The 22,871-nt window shown below is 33.8% G+C and overlaps 3 protein-coding genes across 7 annotated transcripts; 2 read left to right on the top strand and 1 right to left on the bottom strand.

The window, feature by feature from the left end:
• Positions 1 to 2,791: 2,791 nt before the first annotated feature.
• LOC105164377 (uncharacterized) lies at positions 2,792 to 4,051 on the top strand. Of its 2 annotated transcripts, none has more exons than XM_011083018.3 (3): positions 2,792 to 2,956; positions 3,130 to 3,288; positions 3,734 to 4,051. In XM_011083018.3, the coding sequence occupies exons 1-2, from the start codon at positions 2,951 to 2,953 to the stop codon at positions 3,286 to 3,288; spliced, it is 165 nt and encodes a 54-aa protein (XP_011081320.1). In that variant the 5' UTR covers positions 2,792 to 2,950; the 3' UTR covers positions 3,734 to 4,051. The 2 variants fall into 2 exon arrangements, with proteins under 2 accessions (XP_011081320.1, XP_011081319.1); XM_011083017.3 differs by having other exon boundaries at positions 2,793 to 2,956; positions 3,130 to 3,284.
• A 2,511-nt stretch (positions 4,052 to 6,562) lies between these two features.
• PSD1 (phosphatidylserine decarboxylase 1) lies at positions 6,563 to 13,993 on the bottom strand. 3 transcript variants are annotated; one of them, XM_011083016.3, is made up of 12 exons: positions 13,756 to 13,993; positions 13,119 to 13,207; positions 12,063 to 12,116; positions 11,904 to 11,969; positions 11,765 to 11,825; positions 11,533 to 11,642; positions 11,177 to 11,430; positions 10,502 to 10,608; positions 9,957 to 10,024; positions 9,068 to 9,145; positions 7,809 to 7,931; positions 6,563 to 6,956 (listed from the first exon to the last, which is right to left on the bottom strand). In XM_011083016.3, exons 1-12 carry the CDS (start codon positions 13,904 to 13,906, stop codon positions 6,795 to 6,797), a joined length of 1,323 nt encoding a protein of 440 aa, XP_011081318.1. In that variant the 5' UTR covers positions 13,907 to 13,993; the 3' UTR covers positions 6,563 to 6,794. The 3 variants fall into 3 exon arrangements, with proteins under 3 accessions (XP_011081318.1, XP_088737917.1, XP_088737918.1); XM_088881791.1 differs by having other exon boundaries at positions 11,904 to 11,964; positions 13,756 to 13,917; XM_088881792.1 differs by having other exon boundaries at positions 13,287 to 13,894.
• Positions 13,994 to 17,777: 3,784 nt separating this feature from the next.
• Positions 17,778 to 22,410, top strand: LOC105164375 (Oxidoreductase family protein). Of its 2 annotated transcripts, none has more exons than XM_088881154.1 (7): positions 17,778 to 18,087; positions 18,516 to 18,686; positions 19,507 to 19,671; positions 19,739 to 19,903; positions 21,475 to 21,609; positions 21,707 to 21,831; positions 21,936 to 22,410. In XM_088881154.1, the coding sequence occupies exons 1-7, from the start codon at positions 17,908 to 17,910 to the stop codon at positions 22,123 to 22,125; spliced, it is 1,131 nt and encodes a 376-aa protein (XP_088737280.1). In that variant the 5' UTR covers positions 17,778 to 17,907; the 3' UTR covers positions 22,126 to 22,410. The 2 variants fall into 2 exon arrangements, with proteins under 2 accessions (XP_088737280.1, XP_011081317.2); XM_011083015.3 differs by having other exon boundaries at positions 17,780 to 18,087; positions 21,734 to 21,831.
• Positions 22,411 to 22,871: the final 461 nt, after the last annotated feature.

Here is a 22,871-nt window from a genome sequence, read left to right on the forward strand (position 1 = left end):
TATAAATTTTTTATAATTTAAAAAATTATATCTAACACTCATAAAAATTATTTTTATCTAATAAATATTAGTTATAGACTCAAAATTTAAAATTCACCGAATTTGCTGATATTAACATACTTGAGGGGTGCTAGATATAATTTTTCAAACCACAATATATCTATATATAATTACACCAAATCTCATGGAAGGAAACTGTAATTATCCATAAATAATATGCTAAACACTCTTTTGTGACTTTTAAAATAGTGCACATGTATCTTTTTCATTAAATAACTCTAACACCATTAAGTTTTTAAGCCATTCAATCGTTGTGCCCTTACTTACTTTTGGAATTTTGTAGCCGATAATTTGTTTTAGATGAACCACAGCTATATAATGTTACCAATTATTTACCATCATTAGATTTTCAATTTTATAAAAAGATTTAATACAATCTATCTATTTGTGGTATTGCAAATGAGCAAATTATTCTCCTATATTACCCATTTACAATATGACAAGAAAATTATTGTACTTTCCCTTTAAAGAAATCAAGTTTATAGATTATGTTCATATAGTTTGTATTTATAATAATATAAAATAAATAAATAATGAATAATAACAATTATTGCATCATAAATTCCTAAGGACCATATTGAAAATATAATTAACTCACAGTAGCCATTGGGTGTCCATTAGAGGGAGAACTAAAGCATACCCAATAAGATGTCTTTTCACAACAAATAACAAATACTCGTGGATTCATCTTTTTACATATAGTATAATAAATATATATTTTACTTTCAATCAAATTAGTGATTTTAACGTCAGACTGCTGACTTATTTTTTTTATAAATACGAATCTGCAAAACTTGCAAAAAGCCCGAGAACCTTATTCGAATTTTTAAATTTTGCTCACAACAGAATTATTTGAATGATACAGTGTAGAGATGGCAATATGGAACTTGAATTATTTAAATTTTTTCATTACATATATATACACACAATATCTCGTAAAAATAAACACTCAAATATAGAATTATTATCTTAATTAGCATGTCAATGATATTAATATTATATATCATGTGTATCAATCATAAAATTAGAACAATAATAATATTTCTTTATAAGAATAAATATAAAAAAGTAATAATACTCATACACTTATATTAAATGAAACATAATTTAAAGCCTTGGGGCATCAATTTAAACATTGAAGTATAAGGGAGTTGCCACTTACCATTGGATTTTTTATTTTTTTTTATTCTTTAACCCTTCCTATTATGTTACTCTTTGGGTAAATTACATTTTTTTTTTCTTTATATTTAGCCATTTATTTGATTTTAGTCCTTAATCTTTTCAAGACATAATCTTAGTCTCTAATCTTTATAAATTATTACGTATTTTTTCGAAATGTTAAAGTTGAGGTTAAAACTAACGAAATTTGAGAACATGATCGTGTATAATACTATTGCAGTATGTTACACGATCAAGTCGTGTTGTGCAACATGACCGTATTCTTTTATTGCAATTGTTGGATTAAAAATAGGGTAAATTGCATAATACCCCTCATGTTATGGTAAAATTGCATAAAATCCTCCCTATGTTAATTTAATAGGCAAAAAGTTCCCTATGACACTCGCCTTTTGTGCAAGTGGGTTTCATTTTTTGTCTTTTTAAAAATTACTTTAAATGTGTAAATGTCCATTTTGTTCATTTCTTTCATATTTTAAATACATTTAAATTAATTTATTTATATTATTTATTATATTGTTTAATTAATTTAAATTATTTACTGAGTTCAAATAGTTATAATAAATTATATTTATTTATGATATATATTAATTTAAATATAAAAACAACTAAACAGTATATAAAGTTTTTAAAAATTAAAATTTTAAATTTTAAAAACCCAATACAAATTTAATATTCTAAAATTATTTTTAAATTAAAAATCCATATGAAATATAAAAGTCATTTATAATAACTATATATTATAAAACTACTTTAAACTATTATTAATTAAAATATATTTCATAATTTTTTTATAAAATATATAATTAAATATCAAAATACAACAAATTATATTAATTATTTTAAGTTATATTATTTACTAAAAATATTATTTAAAATATTTTTTATAAAAAATAGATTTTTTCTTCTTCTTCTCCATCGTGGCCGACGACGGCGCCTGGGGACAGGGGTGACGTCATCCTAGATTTGGCCCATCACCCCTTCCAAAAAGGGGCGACGGAACGGGGGGTGATGCATGGTCGCCCCTTTTTGTAAGGCGATGGTGGACGCAGGGGTGAAGGTGACGTTACTCAGAATAGTCTAGGTGATCAGTTCGGCAGTCGCCTATTTTATATATATGTATATATAATATAGTGTATATATAGTATATAAAAAATATATATATACATTATACTGTATATATAATTATATATAAATAAAAAATATATTTTAAATTACTTTATATTTGAATCGTTTATTTTTACCATTGCGATTAATGGTTGATTGATATGAGAAGGAAATAATGGGAATTTAGGATAAAATTCAACGCCGTTAAACTTACTTAACGGAAGGGGAGAGTATGCAATATTTTAAAAAATACAGAGATTTTTTGCTTATTTTTTTAACACGGAAATTTTTAACTAAATTTAAAAAATACAGGGATTTTTGCAATTTATCCTAAAAAATATAATAATTTGTGAAAATTAGGAATGAAAATTGAATAAGTGGCTAATACAGGGACAGAAATGTAATTCACCCTACTTTTCTTTCCCTTATTCTTAATTTTCACCGGAAATACCCAGTTGGTTTAGTAACTGAGAGTTGGGAGAAGACAATCAACGAAAAGGCTGATTTTCAAAGCGTCCCCTCCTCCGGCAGCTGCAATCGGGATCCATCATTTGCTGGCACCCCCAAGAGTTATTTATACATTTGCTCGTAAATAAATCGAATTAATATGCCTGTAAGTCCTCTGTGTGTTTTGATTATGCAGATCACCAGATCCAAGATTCACAGTTCTTGGGCTATGAAAAAATCCCACATAATTTGCTTAAATAGATTAATTACGCTTAGTTCTGCGTATAATTGGGATTGGATTTTGTCTCATCGCTTGATTTTATTATTTTGTTGATGCAGTTGCGGAGAGTTGTGGTAATGGAGGTTGAACCTCCGAGCGTAGTGAGATATTTGATCGGAGCGGCGATGATGATGTTGGGAGTGGTGTTGCCGGTGGGCTACATGATGTTTCGCAACAAAAGAGTTCCTTCTTCTTCCTCTTACTCCAAACAGACGTAGGTGTGCCTTTTTCATATTACTATGACAAATTTATGGAGCCTCCCACCCCGCTCCCTTGCTCTTTTGTTTGAATTCTAGTCGATACCGGGCTCTATGATTTGTGTTGTCTCAGCTGCATTTGTTGCTGAGTTGCGGAGTTTCTTTTTATTTGGTAGGATTGGCTTCTTCAAGTGAAGTCAACGTTGTGATATTCCCTTTTCCTTTTCTTTTCTTGTCCTGTTTTCTACACAATTTGTGTTTGTGTTTCTTATTTGTAGCATTTTTGTCTCCAGTGGTGGGTTTTGTTGGGTTTATGTCCTTAGTTTGTATACTGGTACTTGTTCTGTTTGAATTTATTGTATCTCAAATGAGTTGAGATTTTGAGCATTATGAGGGTATACTGATGACTGGTTGTCGATATAGCAAACGAGTTGACCTTGATTGGGCAATCAATATGTTCTTGCAGGAACAAGGTTTTGATATAGAGTTGTTCTGGAGGCTCGAGATTACAGTTCAAATTCATGGGCCAGGTGATGTGCCTTGAAGGACAAAGTGGGAAAGAAGATCCTGAAATATCTGCAATTTGTACATGTTAGTAGGTCCGATAATTTGTCATATAGAGTTGGTAGTTTGATGTCATGGCTAAAAACTGATGCAATTGCTGTATTTCGTGCTGACTTGATGTTAATTTTGGTTTTACAGTGACATTCAATGTTATCCACAGTCAGTTCTTCTAAGATAACATGTTTTGCTTCTTGTGTATGGAATTTATGGATTTACATCTTTTCTGTTGTTTGGAGTACTCGTAACAGTGAAATTCATTTTTTCAAATCGACAGTTGTTTGTGGCCTGATTATCTGTGGTTTATTTCGCACTGAGGATCACATATCTTTCATATAAAAAATAGTGATATTTCTCATGAAGTGCCGCTGATTACTCTTTTTGAAGTTGTTTCTGGCATGAGCTGTTTATTTTTCACTGAGGAGTGAGTTTTCTTTCATGCAGAATTTGATAACCAGAATGACTAGTGTAATTGATGTACTCTAGTCTAGGTTTAGATTGTCCCGAACTTTGACATCATTTATTCATATGTTGGAGCAATAACGCTATTCCTTTCCATGCTTTTTCCTGGCTGTATTCGTGAAGAATTACCATTGGTCAGGACATTAAGAAGTATGTCTTGACACACTGTGAAACGCGGTGGATGAACTTAGAATGGGATGGAGAGGTCTTAGTGATAACATGCCGAATTGAGAAATTTGGCAAACAGTGAGGAGATACCTTCAACGTATGTGCTGCAATTAGTTTTGCAATAAATGTATGTCTTGAATGTTAGTTTGGATTTTGTTTGTCTGACCTATTTAGATGTCAACATCTATTTTATCCTCATAAAGTGGCTTGGATCTACAAAATCTCTTGGGGGCAAATTTAAGCTTTCTTTCCTGATTTTTGCTGCTTGAATATGTGTTGTTTGTCGATTCTTGATATTGTGCTTTTCTTCAAATATTTGGGTTGAGGTTTGAGTTTTCATAGTGTTGAGCTCTGTGGCGATTACTTGCCATTAGGTCTTCATTTTTGACATTATTTTTCACCCAAGAAAAATGAAAAAATAGGGTATGTTTGGTTCGTTGAACTCGTATTTCAGACATACAAAAGTGCTATCCACGTTTTGGTTGTATTACTGAATATCTTTTTGGTTCCAAAATATGAATCCAGATATTTGCCAATAGCATATGCGAGCATTAGTTCTGAAAACAAGATTGTTCATTATGCCAAATCTAGAAACGTTCCTGCTGTTTTCCATCAAAAGCTAACTGAGTGGTAGCAAATGTTGTGAATCAAGGTTAAGTGGTACTATCCACCTGTTATTCACATGTGAAAAATCTGTCGCAAAGCCACCTTGATAACCTACACATTTAGGAATCACTTCTGAACTGATTACCATAGCACTTCCTGTTCATTCCAATTTGTTACCATGTGGTATGTATGATACACAACCTAATTGTAACGAGCTGTAGAATGTTCGTTTCTATTTTATCTTGGTGAGACAGGTTCTGAATTTCAACATGAATGAGATATATTTTTGCTGAAGTTTTATGTGCTGTGGTGATCACATGTATATTTGCAGGTTACAGATCTCAATCCTTTACTGTTTGTTATACCTGGTTTAGATATTTGAAGATCTGTTAGGTATTAGGCATGCAGCTCAAGATAAGTAAGAAATGCTGCGTATGTAACCTTAATTTTCTTTCTAATAGCCCGTGTTGAGCTATCATAGTTTGAGTTCGGCTCCTTTCAGTAGTTTGTTTTTGTACTGGGACGCTAGTGCTGGTGTTTTCCTCTGCCATTCATTCTGTACAACCACCAGTTTGGTAGACTACTAGCACAAGCATTGATCCTAGTAGAAAGTGTTTTAGTAAACTGGACTGCTATGCTTTGATGCACAATTGAACAAGTGGCATTAGATTCTTTGTGTTCTGAGAATTTCCTTGGCCTTAATCTATTTGAGTTAGCACTAACCTATACAGTGCACCATCGACCTCAACACAATTTCTTGAGATTGTTGGAATAGTTGGGAAAGATTCTATGTTCAATAGATATTGGTGTTCCTTCCTCTGAGAGTTTATGAAATAAGGCCTGCAGATACCTCCCTGCCATTAGTAGGCAACCGACAATGGTTTTGTAAGGCTTACCATATTATGGATCATAGCTTGGCTGAATCATGAGTTCCAGTCCCCTGAAATATGAAACGAACAGATTTTTCATGTTTGCTTTAAGTTTCTTTTCAACCTTAACTGTACTTTACTATTATGAGTTGAACTTGAACTAACCTTTTCATTAAGCCAAACACTTTATATTCTTATAAATGTGTTATTATGTTTTACTGATCAAGCTCGTTTAGAATCAAATATGAAATTTTATTGAACCCGAATAGATGTTATAATTGCTATTGCGTCATGAAATAAATCGAGACAAGCTTTTAACAATTAATCTTGAATTGAATATGAAGCAATTTGATACATTAGTCACTGTTGGATTTGGAGGGAATAGAGGCATCAATAATCCAGCCAGATTACCAATGGTTGAGATGGATTGTTCTAGGTCTCAGATCCAAATTTCAATTTGATAAATTTGGTTGACCTGTTAAGATGGTAGGATATGTTCGTCCATATTTTTCCACTTGGAACCCCTGTTGAATTGGCTTTACCATATTGAATCCATCCTCGTGTCAGAAAATTAAGGATTTTACTGTTCAAGAATTTGCTTTCCTTCATGGACCAAGATCAAATCCAGATTTGAGAAACGGGCGGTCCAAATCTATGATACCAATACACCGTTTTACATGCAACCTGATCGTTCTAACAAGAGCACAAATGCAGGAACAATTACTTCAGGAAACATCCAAGTTCCCACCAAATAACTCAAGTTAAACTGATAATTCTGGTACATGGTTACCAGCGTTCGCCTCCATGAGAATCAGTTTGCAGTCAAGAAAATTGGTTAAATATGTAGGCGGGGCTACGTTTCTATGAGTCCTTCCACCTTCCTAGTGCTTCTCCCATACGGATTCTGTCACCCCTCTTGATGCAAAACCTGAACTCAGAGGAGCTACCTTGGTGTGCAGATGACTCTGATATTGGAGCTTGGAAGACTAGCACCACTGTTGATCCCATGTTGAAAGCTGCTATCTGCATTGAATAAAGAGCAGAAAATAGAGTGAATAATATGCTTAAGCACTAAGCAATAACTAGGTCAGTTGGTCATCATATTTGGCCATGATACATTGTAACATGCATCGTTATTAAAAGAGTGCGGAGCAACGCGCCTTTTTGAAGCACATCACATATTTGCATAAATAATTCGTAGTTTTATGCCATTAGTACTTTTACCAAAATCAGCATTTCAAGCTTAGGGTTTTGGTTTTTTAGTCAAAAGTTCCAAGAAGAAAGCAAATTATAATAACAAATATTTAGCAAGAAATATCACAAATTAATTTATTTACCAAAATTAGTTTATATGATAGCAATAAGATTGAGTTATGTCATTAACAACAATAAGTTATATCATAATAAAGTAATCAACAATTTACTAAAGTTCCACAAAAAATAAACACAACAAAAGAGGACAAATAAGAGGTAGAACTACTGCCTTTTGACAGAAAGGAAACTGGTGCAAATTAGGTTTCCTCTATGCAGCTTTCTTTTTTTTTTTTTTTTTATTTTATCAAAGCCCAGCCCTGCCAGGAAAAAGCACCCTGGCGAGGGCCATTTACAACTATGGTAACATGTTAGAATCGCATTTCCAACTGTCCTGATACATACAAAGAGTAGGTAAGAAGATAAGAAAAATAAATGACTTGGACTTTGACTCTAGAATCCAACTTACCACCCTAGCCAAATGAAGTAAAAATAAGAAAAGAAAAGAAGACCGTGAAACACAATGAAGAAGAAAATAGAACGCCAAACATTTATGAAGTTCTTTTCCAAAAATGAAGTAAAACATTTCCTAGTTTAGACAAATGAACTGAATCCCTTCCTTACCTCATCTCCCTTCTTAAGCAGCACTCCTGTGCCCTCAGGCTCATATACCCGTTCCTCTGGGGGTTCCGATTGTAGCAGCTTCTTTTGAGGATTATTTGTCCTCAGGGTTGGTTCAATGAAAAGCTACAATCATGCAAAAACAACATTTTGTAAGGGCAATGGTCAATACTGTGGAAATTTGGAGATCTGCATTAGTAGCTATGAGTCTATGACAAGTAAACAACAGTGACTTAAACCAAATAACTTTAGGCCAGAGTTGACAGAGAAATGTGCCCCTTCATTGTCATTGTTTGTCAACCAAAATGACAATTCCGCTAATGATTTCTGGAAGTCTATCAATAATTACCTTACAGCACAATTCTGAAAATTGCCAATAGTTACGCTTATAAACACATGCTGTGGCCCAAGAGAACATTTGCCATTCAGCAAATGAAAATAGCTTTTGAAAAGACAAGTGTACATTATTTGATATCCCAGAGAGAAATGTAAACCGCTATTACAAGTAAAGAACTGCAACTAAAACCAAATGACCAGAGTTCATATAGAACTCTACCCCCATCAGCATTGTTTGTCCAGCAATGCAGTAATCCCCAAATGATTTATCTATGCCTTTTGACTAATACCTGCGCAATTTCTGAGTCTGAATATGGCCAATAGATCATTCATATATGCAAAGGCTGAAGAGAGACTTCACCCATACAGCAGGCACAGAAGCTATATATATGTGTGTGTGTGGTTGTGTGTGCCTGTGTAGGAATATGGGCGGTGTGGGTGAACACACAAGTGTTTAAAGTTCTCAAAGGCGTCAATAAATTATTACTGACAATTCCGTAGTAGAAATTATCCAAATTGCATTTCTTTCTTTCTTTTTCATTTCTGCTCTTTTTACCAGACAATTGCAAGGACTTTCTAGTAACTAACACAAACCTTGACCATGCTCAACTATACTTCTTCTGCACAAGGTAGGTATTATCTTTATAGAGGTTTACCAATGAAGCAGCAGGATGTGCATAATATTTTCACTGAAAAGAATGTAACTAACTAATTTTACTGTGACAATGAATAAAAGGTTAATTATACAGATATTTGTTGTTCAACTATTTGCAAAATTTATTCATTAAAAAGTGGAAAGCCTCTCTCCGCCATAACTCATACAATTTCAAATAATTTTTTATCAAGGAATCCCCAAATAGAACATGTTCACTCTTAGTTCAGGATAGAAAAGCAACTAAAAAGTTAAGACGTTGAAGATACGCAACCTCAATTGAACCAATATTTGTTGCACCAATTGCTGCCATAGCCATATAGCCTTCTTGCCATTGACCTTCAAGCACCACCTGGTTTCATTTTACTTGTTAGAACATTTGTGAACAGTACAAGCACAAATAGAACCATAAGCAGATTCTAATGACTTGCTTTTTTTAGCATAAATAACTCATCAACAGGATTAAATAAAAAAAAATATGCTATGATCTTCTTGAATTGAGTGAAATTTATCAGCAAATATTTCTTTGAAGTAGGAGATCCAGAAAGAGATAATATTCATGGTTTTGCTGTGAAGTCGAGTAACACCAAATTTGTGATGGTTAACAAAGTCGGTAAAGTATACAAAAGCAGTTTTATGGTAGTGGCAAAAAGGTTTGCATGGAGTCGATCCAAATAATTGTGGGTAGGGTGGACCGGGGGGTGGGGTTGATACAGCTTAAGCATTTCTGCTCAGGGGAGACTTCAAAAACGATGATATCTTATTGGACTTAGACAACAAATACCTATTGTTCAAAGAACGATGAGATAATGCTCTTCGGATTCCTGAAAAGTGGAACCTATTTTTTTCTCTGCTCGTAACTCCAGTAAAATGGCACAGCAACTGGGAGGACTAAACATCAAGACACAACTTGTTTCTCAATTGGACCAAGGCATGTGCAGTGCAGAATCAAGCTTTAAAATGTATATCAAAACAAGAATCTTTTTAACAATTTAGTGTTTAGGTCCCTGATCTCTTAGAGCAAAAGTAATCGAACAGAAATGCCTTTACAAGGTGTTTTCTCTGGTGCATCAGTGCAAGTATGTTCCTAAGCCTGAACCCCCTCATTCAACATACAAATAAGGGCAATAGAGAAAAGTCATTGCTCCGAATCACAGAATTACCCTTTCATTTTCAACATACAGATTTCTGATAGTTCTTGTTGCACGCTCATTCATTGGAAAAAGATGACCTACAAGGAAAATGGGATAAAACTTAAAAACCCAAGAAATAATACGGGAGCTTTTATACATGAGAAAAGTTTAAATGATCAGACAACCAAATACAAATTCAAGAACTGGCTCTAATTGTACAGCAACTATTTCCGATCAAGTTTTAGCTATTCTATTATATTTTCATGTCGAAAACAAATTACAATGCTGCCTGCCATGCACAATTCATGCACGCAACAGTCCACAAATTGCAGAAGACTAGCAGTGGGAAGATCAAGAAAGTAGGACATAGATTTCTTGGGTATCTTGCTGCGAGTACTATGATTCCATTGGTTTAAGGAGAGGAAAGAAATGGGTGGTTAATAGGATAAAAGGCAAAGAATCTCAAAGGGTATTCTGTTGCAGAAGCAGATTTACAAATCTGAGCTGCTAAATGGCCTGATAGAAGTACCAGTGAAATAATGAAATGCTAATATGTCTAGATAATTAAATCTTACCTGTAAAATGCCGACGCAGAAGCACACTCCAATCAACTGGAGAGTGTATCCGATGGTAGTCTCCAGGCTTCAAGTAAATTACGCAATAAAAGAGACCTTTCAACGGTCTGCATTAGATTTAAACATAGACCTTAAGCCAAATTGTGAAAGGCCTCCATTATATTTAAACATAAAACATAAGCTCAACAATCCGATTCTTTCTAGATCTTTGATTGTTCCCCTTTCTTCATATTGGAATATAATATTCCATCACACTAGTTATTCCTCAATGCAAGCTTCCCAAAAATCTTATAGCTGTAGGAAAAGAATTTCAACAACACAACAGGTCATTGATCTAAGGAGAAACTATAGATATATCGTCTTATCAGGACAGAGAATACACAGTAGAGTAGCTCTATTCTTTAACATCCATGCACACCAGACTTGCCAAATTTAACAACTACAGAACAAGCATCAAGACAGCAGTCAAAAATCTACTTTGCTATAATTGTATCAAATGCTGCAAATCCAATTTTACTTATAGCATTTACACATAGGTAATTGCATACAAATTGAATCAATGATTAAATGAATGAGACGTGCAGGTTCCAACTTAAACAAGCAAAAGATAATAATATAGGCACAATAACATTTGATCTGATACTAAATGTTGCTTCAAGCTACTTTAATCTTTACCGGGATGATTCAGTATCTCTAACTTTAGGCGAAGCGAAGGAAATTCTCCACCATGACTTCTGAGTCGCATCTGTCACAGTGTTCTCTTCCCCACCTCTTTCTTCATTAGCTTCTCCTGCAGCAATCATAGGAAGAAACGAGTTTGCACCCAGAAGGGAAGATGCAGAATAAGAACATCCCTTTACTTGCTCAATCATAGCCCCTGGTCCTCTTAGCTCGCCAAATCTCATAACAGTGCCATCTACAGGACTGACCTGTATCCAGAATGAAATAATAGTACAGAATGATCAAGCAGTCTGGAGATTGCATCCCAAGTAACGGAAAAAGAAATATTCAAGAATCTTGTTACCAGTTACCAGACAACAAGAGTCAGATTCGATAGGCCTCAAGCCTTCTTTCAACCTGCGAACAAAAAAGTCCCGTAGAGATGCATATTCTTCCAAAGGTAGTTGGGCTTCTTCTAAGTCTGAATTAAATATAGAGAAAAGAGTTGACAAAGCTTTCACTGCATCTCTTATTCAGCAAATCATTGGGTATTGTAACTAGAGTTTAAAAATGAATGTAAGAGCACAGTAAAGAGAAACATACTAGAGTGGAATGCTCGAGCCCATGCTTTATATACATGAGGTCGCAACCAAACGGGGAGTTCCTGGTCAAGAATTACTTACCATATTTATATAACTTTAGATCATACAGTAATAACTCATCAAAATGTTGATACACTCACCATACCAGTCATGGAACCCCAAAATCTTGAAATAGAGCGCAACGGTAGCAATCTCAAGAATCTAGCCTATCAGCAAAGAGAAGTTTGGCATAAAAAGTTTGTAATGAGAAAATAGTCATATGTAGTGCCACCAAAAAATAATAAAAACATTGGTTTTACCTTGACATCTGGGTGGAACTCAAATTCAACACCTTTTGTCCTGGCCTCTTCAATCTGTTTTTCAAACATTTCAAAAGATACATCAGATAAAATACATGCACCAGTACGATACATTCTTTTCTAGATATCATTATGAGAGAAGCATAAGCTGATTATAGTGTCAAAGCTGATAATAACATACTAGTAATAACAAAACAACACCCAACACCAGGAAGATGAGATTTCTATAAAGATTGCACTAAAACAATCATAATTGGAGCTATTAAGGGTAAGGCTGCAAACTGAACATTAAGCTCAGAAAAATGACAAGTTAAAGAGCTAAATTTTCCCTGCTCATAATTACTTTTCAGAGACAAGAGGAATTAAGGATGTTTCCTCATTTTCTTTTCTTGGTAGTTATTCAAGCATGTTATTACAAAGTTGTGATTCCTCATGCAATACCATCCTCAATACGAATTATACAACTATCTCGACCACTTTAAAATAAGCATTACAATCAATCAAAATTTAAGTTTCATATGAAACACATTGAAGGAAACCCCAAGGATCATCCCATCTCCAGTGTTGTTTTTACCCAGAAAGGACAGGAAACTAAGTCTCAACACATGGGGAAGCAAGAACAAGGTGGTGGCTGGAACTAAAGTTACACAGCATACATGAAAATCCAGAAAGATACAGTTTAGGACCTAACACAATCCTATCCTCTCCTTGCTCATCCTTTCTTCCACATTCTCACTTCATGCATACAGTTCTGTCTTTCCTTTGTTAGTTTATCTCACGTCTCACCATTTCATACTCCTCGAAATAGAGCTTTATTCCATAATCTTTGAATTAGATAGATGCCAAAGATGGTAACCAGCTATATCCACAGACAAAACAATTAATGCAATGAATTCCAAATGGTCCAATCAGGTCAAGGGGCATAACAATGTTGTGTATGTCCTACATATGAAAGAAATGTATCCAGAAATACAAGCTCCCAACGGTAGTATTCATAATAGCAGTTCTTTATTTGCTATTCCACAAACCAACATTCATGTGCTATATTATTATTACCTTCTTATCATCATATAGACGACGGGCATGAAGAGCACCAAGCATAAGTATGGTTGCCACAGTTGCACCAGGCACCAAGAATGAATTACCTGTATGTAAGTTTATGGAGTCACTTTTTTTCCAAGTCATAGGCACACAACCTATTAACACATAAATAGGAATTATTACTGCATGTGATCTAGTGCAAGCCACTGTAGGTCTTTGCTTATGAGCAGACTGGGACAGAATCACAGAGTTGTTCTAGGACAGCCACGGATAATCTAACTCCGAATTGGTCTGCAGTAGGGGCAGAACGAAATATTTTTTCTCTAACATCCCTTCCCCCAGCACCCGGACAAATTCAATATCCATTAACTACTCAGATTCCCAAAATTATTAACAGAGACAAGCCAAATAACATTCACTTGCTATCAAGCATGAAATATTCAAGTTAACGCATCACGCGTATCACAGACACCTGTGTGAGTTCCTATCAATTTGCAAATACTTCCCAGAAAGATTATAACCACACACATAAGTTAACAGCTGTTAATGTTTAAAATCTCTCTCTGTTTTATTTCATTTGTTTCCCCCATTTTTCCCCCTTCGTATTTTCTTCTGCCGCAATGTGCAGTAAAAGCACAAAGTCGCTTTGTACCCTGCGAGCTGCTGCCATTGCTACCGGCGGCGGAGGCTCGCGGCTGAGCGCGTTGCCCCTTGCGGAGTAATGTAGTGAAGTGAAATCGGCGCTGGTGATAGAATCTGTTGTAGTTGAGAACTGGAACACTTCGACCACCCCTCCACTTCATCTTCTTCTTCCCTTCAGTATATGTTTGTGTGAACGAGAATTCTCAATTTTCTGCCGCTGGTCTGCCCTTGTCCCTGTGCATTTATTCGCTGGGAAAATTGATATTTGCCGCATTTTCCGACCCATTAGAATCCGTTTTTGCAGTTAGACCCGATTATTAATAGAAAATTATACATTGAGGACAAAAATATTTGTCAATTTTGTCAAAAAAAAGAATTCCTCAGTCCCCTACACATGATCCAAATAAATTAGAGATTCGGTCAAAAGACTGATGTGTCATTCCAACGAGTGTTTCAAATTTTTCAAAAAATATGAAAAAAATAAAATAATAGACAACTTGGCCGCTCTTATCAATTCATCAATTTTAGAGAAAAAACGCAAATAATTACTTAAATAGAAGTAAAAAATCCCTAAAACCCTAAATTTTCTTGTTGTTAACGCAATCAAGAATGTCTTATGAAACATGGTGAAAAGAATAATAAAAAACGACAGTGATTTGAAGCCAGAGGCATGTCAACTTTAGTCATCTTATATGTATGTGGGTGTTTTAGTCAACTTATATGTATGTGAGTGTCGTATTTTAATGGATGATATAGTTTAATCCACTGAAAAGGTATTTCATGTAGTCCGTACGTGCTTTTCTATAAAGAGTATTAGTATACATGGTATCCCACACGTTGAAAATTACTTTTTGTCTTATCGAGAATTAGGGGAAATTATTTTGTTAGTCTGTTGACTTTACCTACTATTCATTTTACTTCCTGTAAGTATGTGCTTTATTGATTTCGTCTTCAACTTACAAAAATGATAAAATTAAGTTAACCGGTGGTCGAAAATTTTGTTTTTATCGAAAAAAATGACATGTCAGTCATGTTGGACATATTTTAACGATTTTTAATCCTATGTGGCATAAGAAATAACTTGACAGTAATATTGGATGTTTTTCTGTAAGGTCACGATACGACGTAGCGCCAATTGAATAAAATTTCAAATATTTGTTACAAAATTAATTTGAACCTTACTCCACCCACTTAAAAATTACCAACTACTACTATTTAAATTACCAATGTAAGTTGTTAATAATTTGCAGGAATTTTTACATATACTATAGAATATAAAATATATATTCATATATCAAACAATTATCTTTAAAAAAATACATTATTTATATACTTTACATTTCTTTTATGGATTTACAGTATATAAAATTAAAAACATCTATAAAATAGTTTAATATATAATAGTTATTTAAAATAGTTTATATTAAATTCTGAATAAATAATTGTGTATAAAATATTACTATATTGAAAAGTAATATATAAGCAGTTTTAAGTCTACAAATCATAATATATTTATTAATTTAATAAAGATTTATAAATCTTTCAAAACATATATAATATATAACAATAAATTATAAAAATAAGAAAAATACTTATCTAAAATATATAAAAATCAGCTATAAAATTAATATATAATTTTTCGCGAAATTCTTATCATTGAAAAAAATGTTCGTTGTACAATGACAAGAAGAAGGCTTTTTCTTCTTCTCTTACGTTAAGTAAAAACATGAATTTGAACTGGCGAGAACTCGATGAATCACTACAATATTGATTCATCGGGTTCTTGCCAGTTCACACAAAAGTTTTTTTTATCTGATATACGTTGTACACCTTTCTATTCCTATTGGTAAGAGCCCCTTTTTGAATTCAGTTAGATGTCTTTTTTTCTACTTTTAGTAGGGAAAGCAACGTTGCTGATGTAATTTCATCGAGATTGGGTTGGTGTTCAGTCTACCTTAGCTTAGCAGAAGACCTAATTGAAAATTCAGCACCCACGTGGCAAATTTCGGTTAAAAATGCTAGAAAATTGATTAAAAATCATAGATCGCATTGCATTTACATATTTTTATAAATCGAATGAGTAAATCGATAAATGACATACTTACGGGATTAAAATTAATAACAGGTAAAAGTTAACTGACTAAAAAAATAATTTTTTCTTGTTGGTGATCGTTATTTTTCTCTTTGTGTCTAGTGTATTTAAGTTAATTTTTTTTGTGTGATTGTAGTCTGCTTCTCAATCTTTAACTCAAACTGAAGGATTCTAAACTTATAATCACGGTTTTAATTCCAACTGAGAGGATCGTAACTAATATTCTCATGTTTGAGGATCAGTACTTTAATCGTACTATATTTGAGAACCAAAACTGAATAAGCGGCAATATTTGAGGACCAAAAATGTAAATTTTCCGTTCAAAAGATGTTGCAAATATCCGTTCGAGCTTCACATGATATAAAGTCTATGCTAGAATTCTTATAAAGATTCCAAACTCTACAAAACTTATTCGAAAACTACTCATTCTGATTTGTTTTGATCTAACGAAAATGTATTTATAATATGTTAAATCTCAGAGAGTATTGAGGAATCGAACAAATATAATCACATCATAATTCACATGGGAAATGGATGGAATCATAAGGTGGCATTCTTTTGCATTAATATGATATATGTCAAATATTAAAAAATTACCTAAAATTAGGAGAAGAAAATGATTTACAAGCTATCCAGCTAATATTTTCATATCATTATTGAATCGGTAAATTGTAATCTACCTATTTTTTTACGTGGAAAATAGATAAATAGTCTCTTTATTTAAAAAAACAAATAGCAATTTATCCCTCTCAATATTTAAAAAAGGTGCAAACTGCGAAAATACTCCTTCACGCAAGCAGTGTTGTGCACACATAATTTTTTTTTATATATTTATTTTACAACAATTGAATCTTATATAATATAAATTGACGGTTCATATTTTATGTTTAGTAATCTCCAGCCCAAATCATATGTTGCCTAATCTATGGCCAGATACCTTGTCCTTTAAAATTAATTATTGAGATTTATTCTCCTATATATAATTTATAGAAAATTTTACACTTTGTCATTTATAACTGTTTTTCAACAAATTTTTTGTTAAAAAAACATCACATACATTAAATATGTGATATTTAAGAGTTATGTGGTGTAATATTTTTCAAGTATGCATAGCATTTGATGTTTTTCGGACAGAAAAATCAACAAAAAAATATTCATATATAGCAAAATGCAAATTTCACAAAGTTGGGATGGTAAGTTGACACAAAAAAAGTTTCAACAAGAAAGCGTAAAAACGGATATAGTTCGGATGACAAAAAATAATTTACCATAAATATATAAAATAAATATAACATTTTATGATTAAGGATCTAACAATCATTTTATAGTTAAAAATGAAGTAAAATCACACTCAAGGCGCATGACGCACCCTGCTTGCGTGAAGGGGGCGTTTTGCATAGTTTTTGATATTGAGAAGATTAATTGTTGTTTTCTTTTAAGGGGATATTTACCTGTTTTCTATATCTTTTTTTTTTAAGTAAAAGCGAGGAACTATTATTAATTGAAATAAACTGATTACGTTCATTACAATAATCATACCTGATCAATAATTCAGTACCTACTATTACAGTAGAAACAACATCTATTATTCAGTAGAAACAACATCTCACGCACAAAGCATGGTTTGAATTTCTGACTTCTAAAATTATGGGGCATCAATTTCGCCAATTAAATTAGGGCTCATTCACAATTTCCTGTATTACAGATAGGCAAATTGCAATTTTTCCTATTTTGGACCAAACAAAACATCAAATTTACTTTAATTTTTTCATAAAAAAAACTTTGGATTTTACTTTAGTTTTAGAGTGGAAAATTATGATATGATCCCATGCATTGATCCTAACAAAAATATAATATCAATTGATGAGGAAAACAAAAAAGAAAAGGAAAACAAATAAAATATCATCCACAATCGCGCCATCAAAATCATACCTTTTATGAAACATTCCAATATAAAAATGGAGCACGAACTACCCATCCTTCTTACTTCTGTGAACTCTGCTCCTCAAATTCACTGCTTGGGAACTAAAAGGTTATACTGAAAAAATCTGCACCAATTACAGCACTCTGATGGCTGATGGAGTAGTAAAATATGGAATAATTGGAGTTGGGATGATGGGAAGAGAGCATCTCATCAATCTTCACCACCTAAGGAGTGAAGGTGTTGCTGTGGTTGCCATAGCTGATCCTTACTTGCCTTCTCAACAAGAAGCAGAGAGGCTTGCACACTCTTTCGACTGGCCTCTTCAGGTACCTAAGTCTGCTCAAGTCTTGTTCATTCTAGTTAAAGGAGTTGGAAACAATTGGTGCTTATACTGATGTATGTGTTTGTGGAAGTGAATTTGAAGGTCACACTTTTTGTTCTATAAAAGGGGTAATGGATTTTCTTGGTCTTACCAGTTTTGGTGGAGTGATTGAATGTATATCACTTGTTTGTGTTTGTTGGATGTGATTTGAAGGTTCGGGTTTTGTTCATTCCAGTAAAAGGGGTTGTAGATTATCTTTTACTTGGCTTAGGGAATGTATATTACAGTTATTTATGTGTTTGGAGTTTATGGATTTTGAAGGTTCAGTTTTTGTTCATACTGGTGAAAGGGATTTTGGATTTTCTTCACCTGTTGCTTTGGTTTGATTAAGTTATGCTTAGTAGTTAATGTATCTGGGATATGAATTTGAAGGTTTTTTCGAGTCACAAGGAGCTGTTGGATAGTGGGCTGTGCAATGTATTGGTTGTTTCAACCCCAAACATGACTCACTTTGAAATCTTGATGGATATTATCAGCCACCCGAAACCCCATCATGTGTTGGTGGAGAAGCCTCTCTGCACAACTGTTGCCGACTGCAAAAAGGTCGGAAAGAGCACCAGAATGTTTTATTTTATTTAATGGTTGCAAATACAAGTTATAATTTGTTATCTACTGCATGCCTCAGTAGTCAGCTATCAGAGTCATAATTCCTTTTTTATTTTTTTCCTTCCCTGTTGGAGTGAAATAAGTCTTTATTTATTTTTGTGAAAGATCTAGCAGAGAAATGTGTACTGCATTATATATATTTGACCAGTGGGTACTCTGTTGCAGGAACATGTGCTTTACAATGAATAGAATATAAAAGATGTAGCAGCTAGACAATGTCATCATAGTTTGTGATACAAGCTTAAAATATTCTTCTGGAGAGTGATAGGCCAATACGAAATTTGTATTTTTAAACAGTTATCTGTCACTTGGATCCATACTTGCATCATTTGTATTTGACAAGTGTCTCCTTTGCATTGATTTCAAGTGCAATTAATTGTTGAATTGTTGATATATGATGGATGCAATGAATTGGATTCCTCTAGCCTGCACTCTGCACTGGTAAGGGACCTTAGTATTTCTATGATATTAGCAATATAGAGTTTATATTAATCTAGCACTCAAAGAATTTTTCCACTGGAGATTGTCAGTGCCAAAGTCTGTGAATGATTGTTTGTAGTGGTGACTGATGCTTCTTTATGTACCTGAGGATCAAGTAATTCATAGATGGTACTAACATGTACAGATGGAAAAGAAACTGTTCAGATTTTAGTTTTTGCTAAATTCATTCTATATATCACCTTACATGTGTTATCTTCAGTTACTTATGTTTTTCATTTTATTATGGCCTATCTGACAGTTCATAATCATGTTTCAGGTCGTAGATGCTGCTAGAAGTAGACCAGATATCCTAGTACAAGTTGGCTTAGAATATAGATACATGCCCCCTGTTGCTAAACTGATTGACGTGATTAAGGGTGGAAATTTGGGACAAGTGAAGATGGTGGCTATCCGGGAACATCGATTCCCATTTCTAGTCAAGGTACTTGAGGCCACTATACATGTCTAAGTCTTCAACAAGTAAAATTCTTGACTCATTTTTGTAATAGGTCAACAATTGGAACCGATTCAACTGCAACACTGGGGGTACCCTGGTAGAGAAATGCTGCCACTTCTTTGATCTCATGAGGCTATTTGCAGGTGCTGATCCTGTCCGTGTCATGGCCTCTGGAGCTATTGACGTAAACCATAAAGACGAAATTTATGATGGGAAGGTAATTCTCTTTCTGGAAATCATAAAAACATCAGATATTTAGTTTCTAACCTTTAAAGTTCTATATAAGTAAAAGAGTGGCCTTTTGGAACTCAATAGTGAAAGGTAATCTTACTTGGACTTGGTAATTCATGATCTTGGGACCCTATTTTTGGGGGTTTTGATCTCCATTTTCTGCCTATCAACCATACCGGATTGACTGGTGATCATATTTTTGAAGCATGGTCCGCTCCCTTTAACTCCAGCAATGATGATATGAAAAACCTGGGAGCATTGTTCCATATGATATCTTGCCGTCTTATTTTGCCGGAGTCAGTAACTCAGTTGCTTTACTACATTACTCTTTCAAGGCTTCCATGAGCCTGATCAAATAGACCCTGCTTAGTAAAAATATTTACTCTACATATCAATAGGGAACATATACTGAATGCCTTGCGGAAACAACAAAATCACCCACCAAAAATGCTCGAAATTAAGCATTGTATTTCATTGTGCTGGCAAAATCTAGAGATAGTTGAACCTCTTAAGCAAGATATAAGAAGCAATCAACAAAAAAGGAAAGGGGAGGTGATAAAATTTCTGCTTCTGGTATTCTTGTCCCACCATTATGTGCTGGGATGTGTGTGGCTCTTACGGAACTAAATGTGAAGCTACATAATAAAGTATTCTGATTAGAGAAAACATAGTATTCAGGAGATTTCGTCCATGCTGTGCAAAAGCTTCTTGAGGCACTCCCCTGCCAACAATAAACCAAATGCTGATAGGCCTTTAAATTTATCTGCAATCTCTTTTCATCTAGTGGAACCTCCTCTTTTTTCTAAGCTCTTCTCATCTTTCGTCCTTTGCCCCTTTTCACCTTTGCTTCTCAATTTGTTGTCATCATTGAGTAGCCTTTGCCCAATTCTTCCATGCGAGTGCTTATATGGGTCTATCTTGTTTTGGTAAGTATGGCAATAGGTGTCTTCGATTTTAGGAACACTGCTCAATCATCAGTCTATTTCTTGAATGACTTTGGAATGTAGTTTTTAGAATATTGCATACAAGGGAAGATATTAGAAAATAAATTTCTCTAGCTGATGGTTTTACTTTTCTAGGAAAGTACGTTAAAAAAGGAACACACACACTGAAAGTCCCCAGGAATGGGATGTTCTATGCATGCATTACATCAGATGAGACAGGGTAGAAGTGAAAAGAGAGACAATAGGAGTTTAAGATACTTTTCTGGAGTTGAATTTCCAGAAAAAGGAAATGGCACGCTCAGAAGACGGAGTGGAGTCCTCCTGTCTTTTGGTGATTTTCTAATTGAGAGCCTAGGAGAGTGAGAAGCTCTTGGAGAACTTGCTAGTAACATCTCCCATGGTACATTTAGATAGTTTACTAGAGTTATCCAAATATATCCATGTCACTTATGAATTATACTGTGTTGAATTTTCTCATTCATTCTAACAAGCCATGGAAGGGACCATGATTCGTGAATGACCTCTCTTCTTGATTACTTTGGTTTTCTCAATAGGCATGTTAAGTGTTCTTTACTTAATTTCGGTAGTCACATGGTAACTCTCGTTTCTGCAGGTACCTGATATAATCGATAATGCATATGTAATTGTTGAATTCGAAAATGGTTCACGGGGCATGCTCGATCTTTGTATGTTCGCTGAAGGCAGTAAAAACGAACAAGAGATATCTGTTGTTGGTGACATTGGAAAGGTAAAAATCCCTAATCCATCTCCATCCGGAGAATATGCATTTATAAGCTTGTGATGCAAACATGAACGTCTTCTTCTTTTCTTTCCTGCACCACTAGCATAATTACTTAAAGAACTGCTCACAGGGAGAGGCATTTGTTCCCGAGAGCATTGTTCGTTGGGGCACTCGAGTAGAAGGTAGAGATGGAGTTAAGACGTTAAAAGCGAAGGACGATCGTATAAAGTGAGTCACTAATTATTTCCAGTTAGTTAATAATATGGGACATGATTCGATCAGCTTAGACATTAAAATCTTACAATTCTTGCAATGTATTTGCTGCTTATCAGATATGATGGGCTACACCATGGTTCCAGCTATCTGGAACATCTTCAGTTTTTGTCTGCAGTGAGAGCTAAGGGAGCACAAGCTCCAGCAGTAGATCTGCATGACGGGTTGATTTCAGTGGCTATAGGAGTCGCAGCGCAGCTGTCGATTGAGAAGGGTCGATTTGTAACTATCGAGGAGGTCATGAAATAAGCGCCTCGATTGTTCGACGTTCTCTGTTCTGGTTTCTTTCTCAACTTCAACAGAAGGAACTTGTCGGAGAAATAGTATTTGTGAATGGCAAGCCGAGCAATTCTAGAGCTTCTCGCAGATACTGAAGAATTCATTTGAAAAAGAACATAATTTTGGCCTTGGGATTTTAGGAAGGACAATGTTTTGAAAGAAAATGCTATGTAAATGCCTGTTGGCCGTTTTGATTTATGTATCTACTTATATACTTATTTGTTTTTCAAGATATCTAATTACATATCTAAAGTACTGAGAGACTCTTAGGGGTAATTGGTACATCAGAAAAAATTTGGAGGAACAAAATAAATTTAGAATGGAATAAAAGTAAGAACGGAATGATTTTAGTATATTGTTCCTATGTTTGGTGTCTCAAAGGAATGAGAAAAGAAATTGAATCAGAACTTTCTAAATTACTCGTTTATATGTTTTGTAAATGATTTAAGAATAAAAATAAAACTAAGTAGAGTCTTATTACATAAGAAATATTATTTTGAAATGTTAAATTAATTAATAATTAATAATATATATTATTGAATGTTTTTATATATTTACTTTTTTGTAAAACATACTTATTATATACATACTTCAGCATACATATAAAAAATATAGAGTACGACAATATACGGTGCATGTGCTATTATATAATATTTTATACTTATAGTAATATTTGGTAAAATGCATATAAAGATGTTAATATCTTTCTATTCTAT

This window comes from Sesamum indicum, linkage group LG6 (assembly GCF_026168435.1).
Source record: "Sesamum indicum cultivar Baizhima isolate 11 linkage group LG6, ASM2616843v1, whole genome shotgun sequence".
NCBI classification, from domain to species: domain Eukaryota; kingdom Viridiplantae; phylum Streptophyta; class Magnoliopsida; order Lamiales; family Pedaliaceae; genus Sesamum; species Sesamum indicum.

Coding starts and splice junctions, on each gene's coding strand:
- PSD1 (XM_011083016.3), bottom strand. CDS start 13,906: ATGAAGTGGAGGGGTGGTCGAAGTGTTCCAGTTCTCAACTACAACAGA. Junction 12,117..13,118: donor GTCTATATGATGATAAGAAG/GTAATAATAATA, acceptor TTTGAAAAACAG/ATTGAAGAGGCCAGGACAAA. Junction 11,826..11,903: donor GGGGTTCCATGACTGGTATG/GTGAGTGTATCA, acceptor ATTCTTGACCAG/GAACTCCCCGTTTGGTTGCG.
- LOC105164375 (XM_088881154.1), top strand. CDS start 17,908: ATGGCTGATGGAGTAGTAAAATATGGAATAATTGGAGTTGGGATGATG. Junction 18,687..19,506: donor CTGTTGCCGACTGCAAAAAG/GTCGGAAAGAGC, acceptor ATCATGTTTCAG/GTCGTAGATGCTGCTAGAAG. Junction 19,904..21,474: donor ACGAAATTTATGATGGGAAG/GTAATTCTCTTT, acceptor TCGTTTCTGCAG/GTACCTGATATAATCGATAA.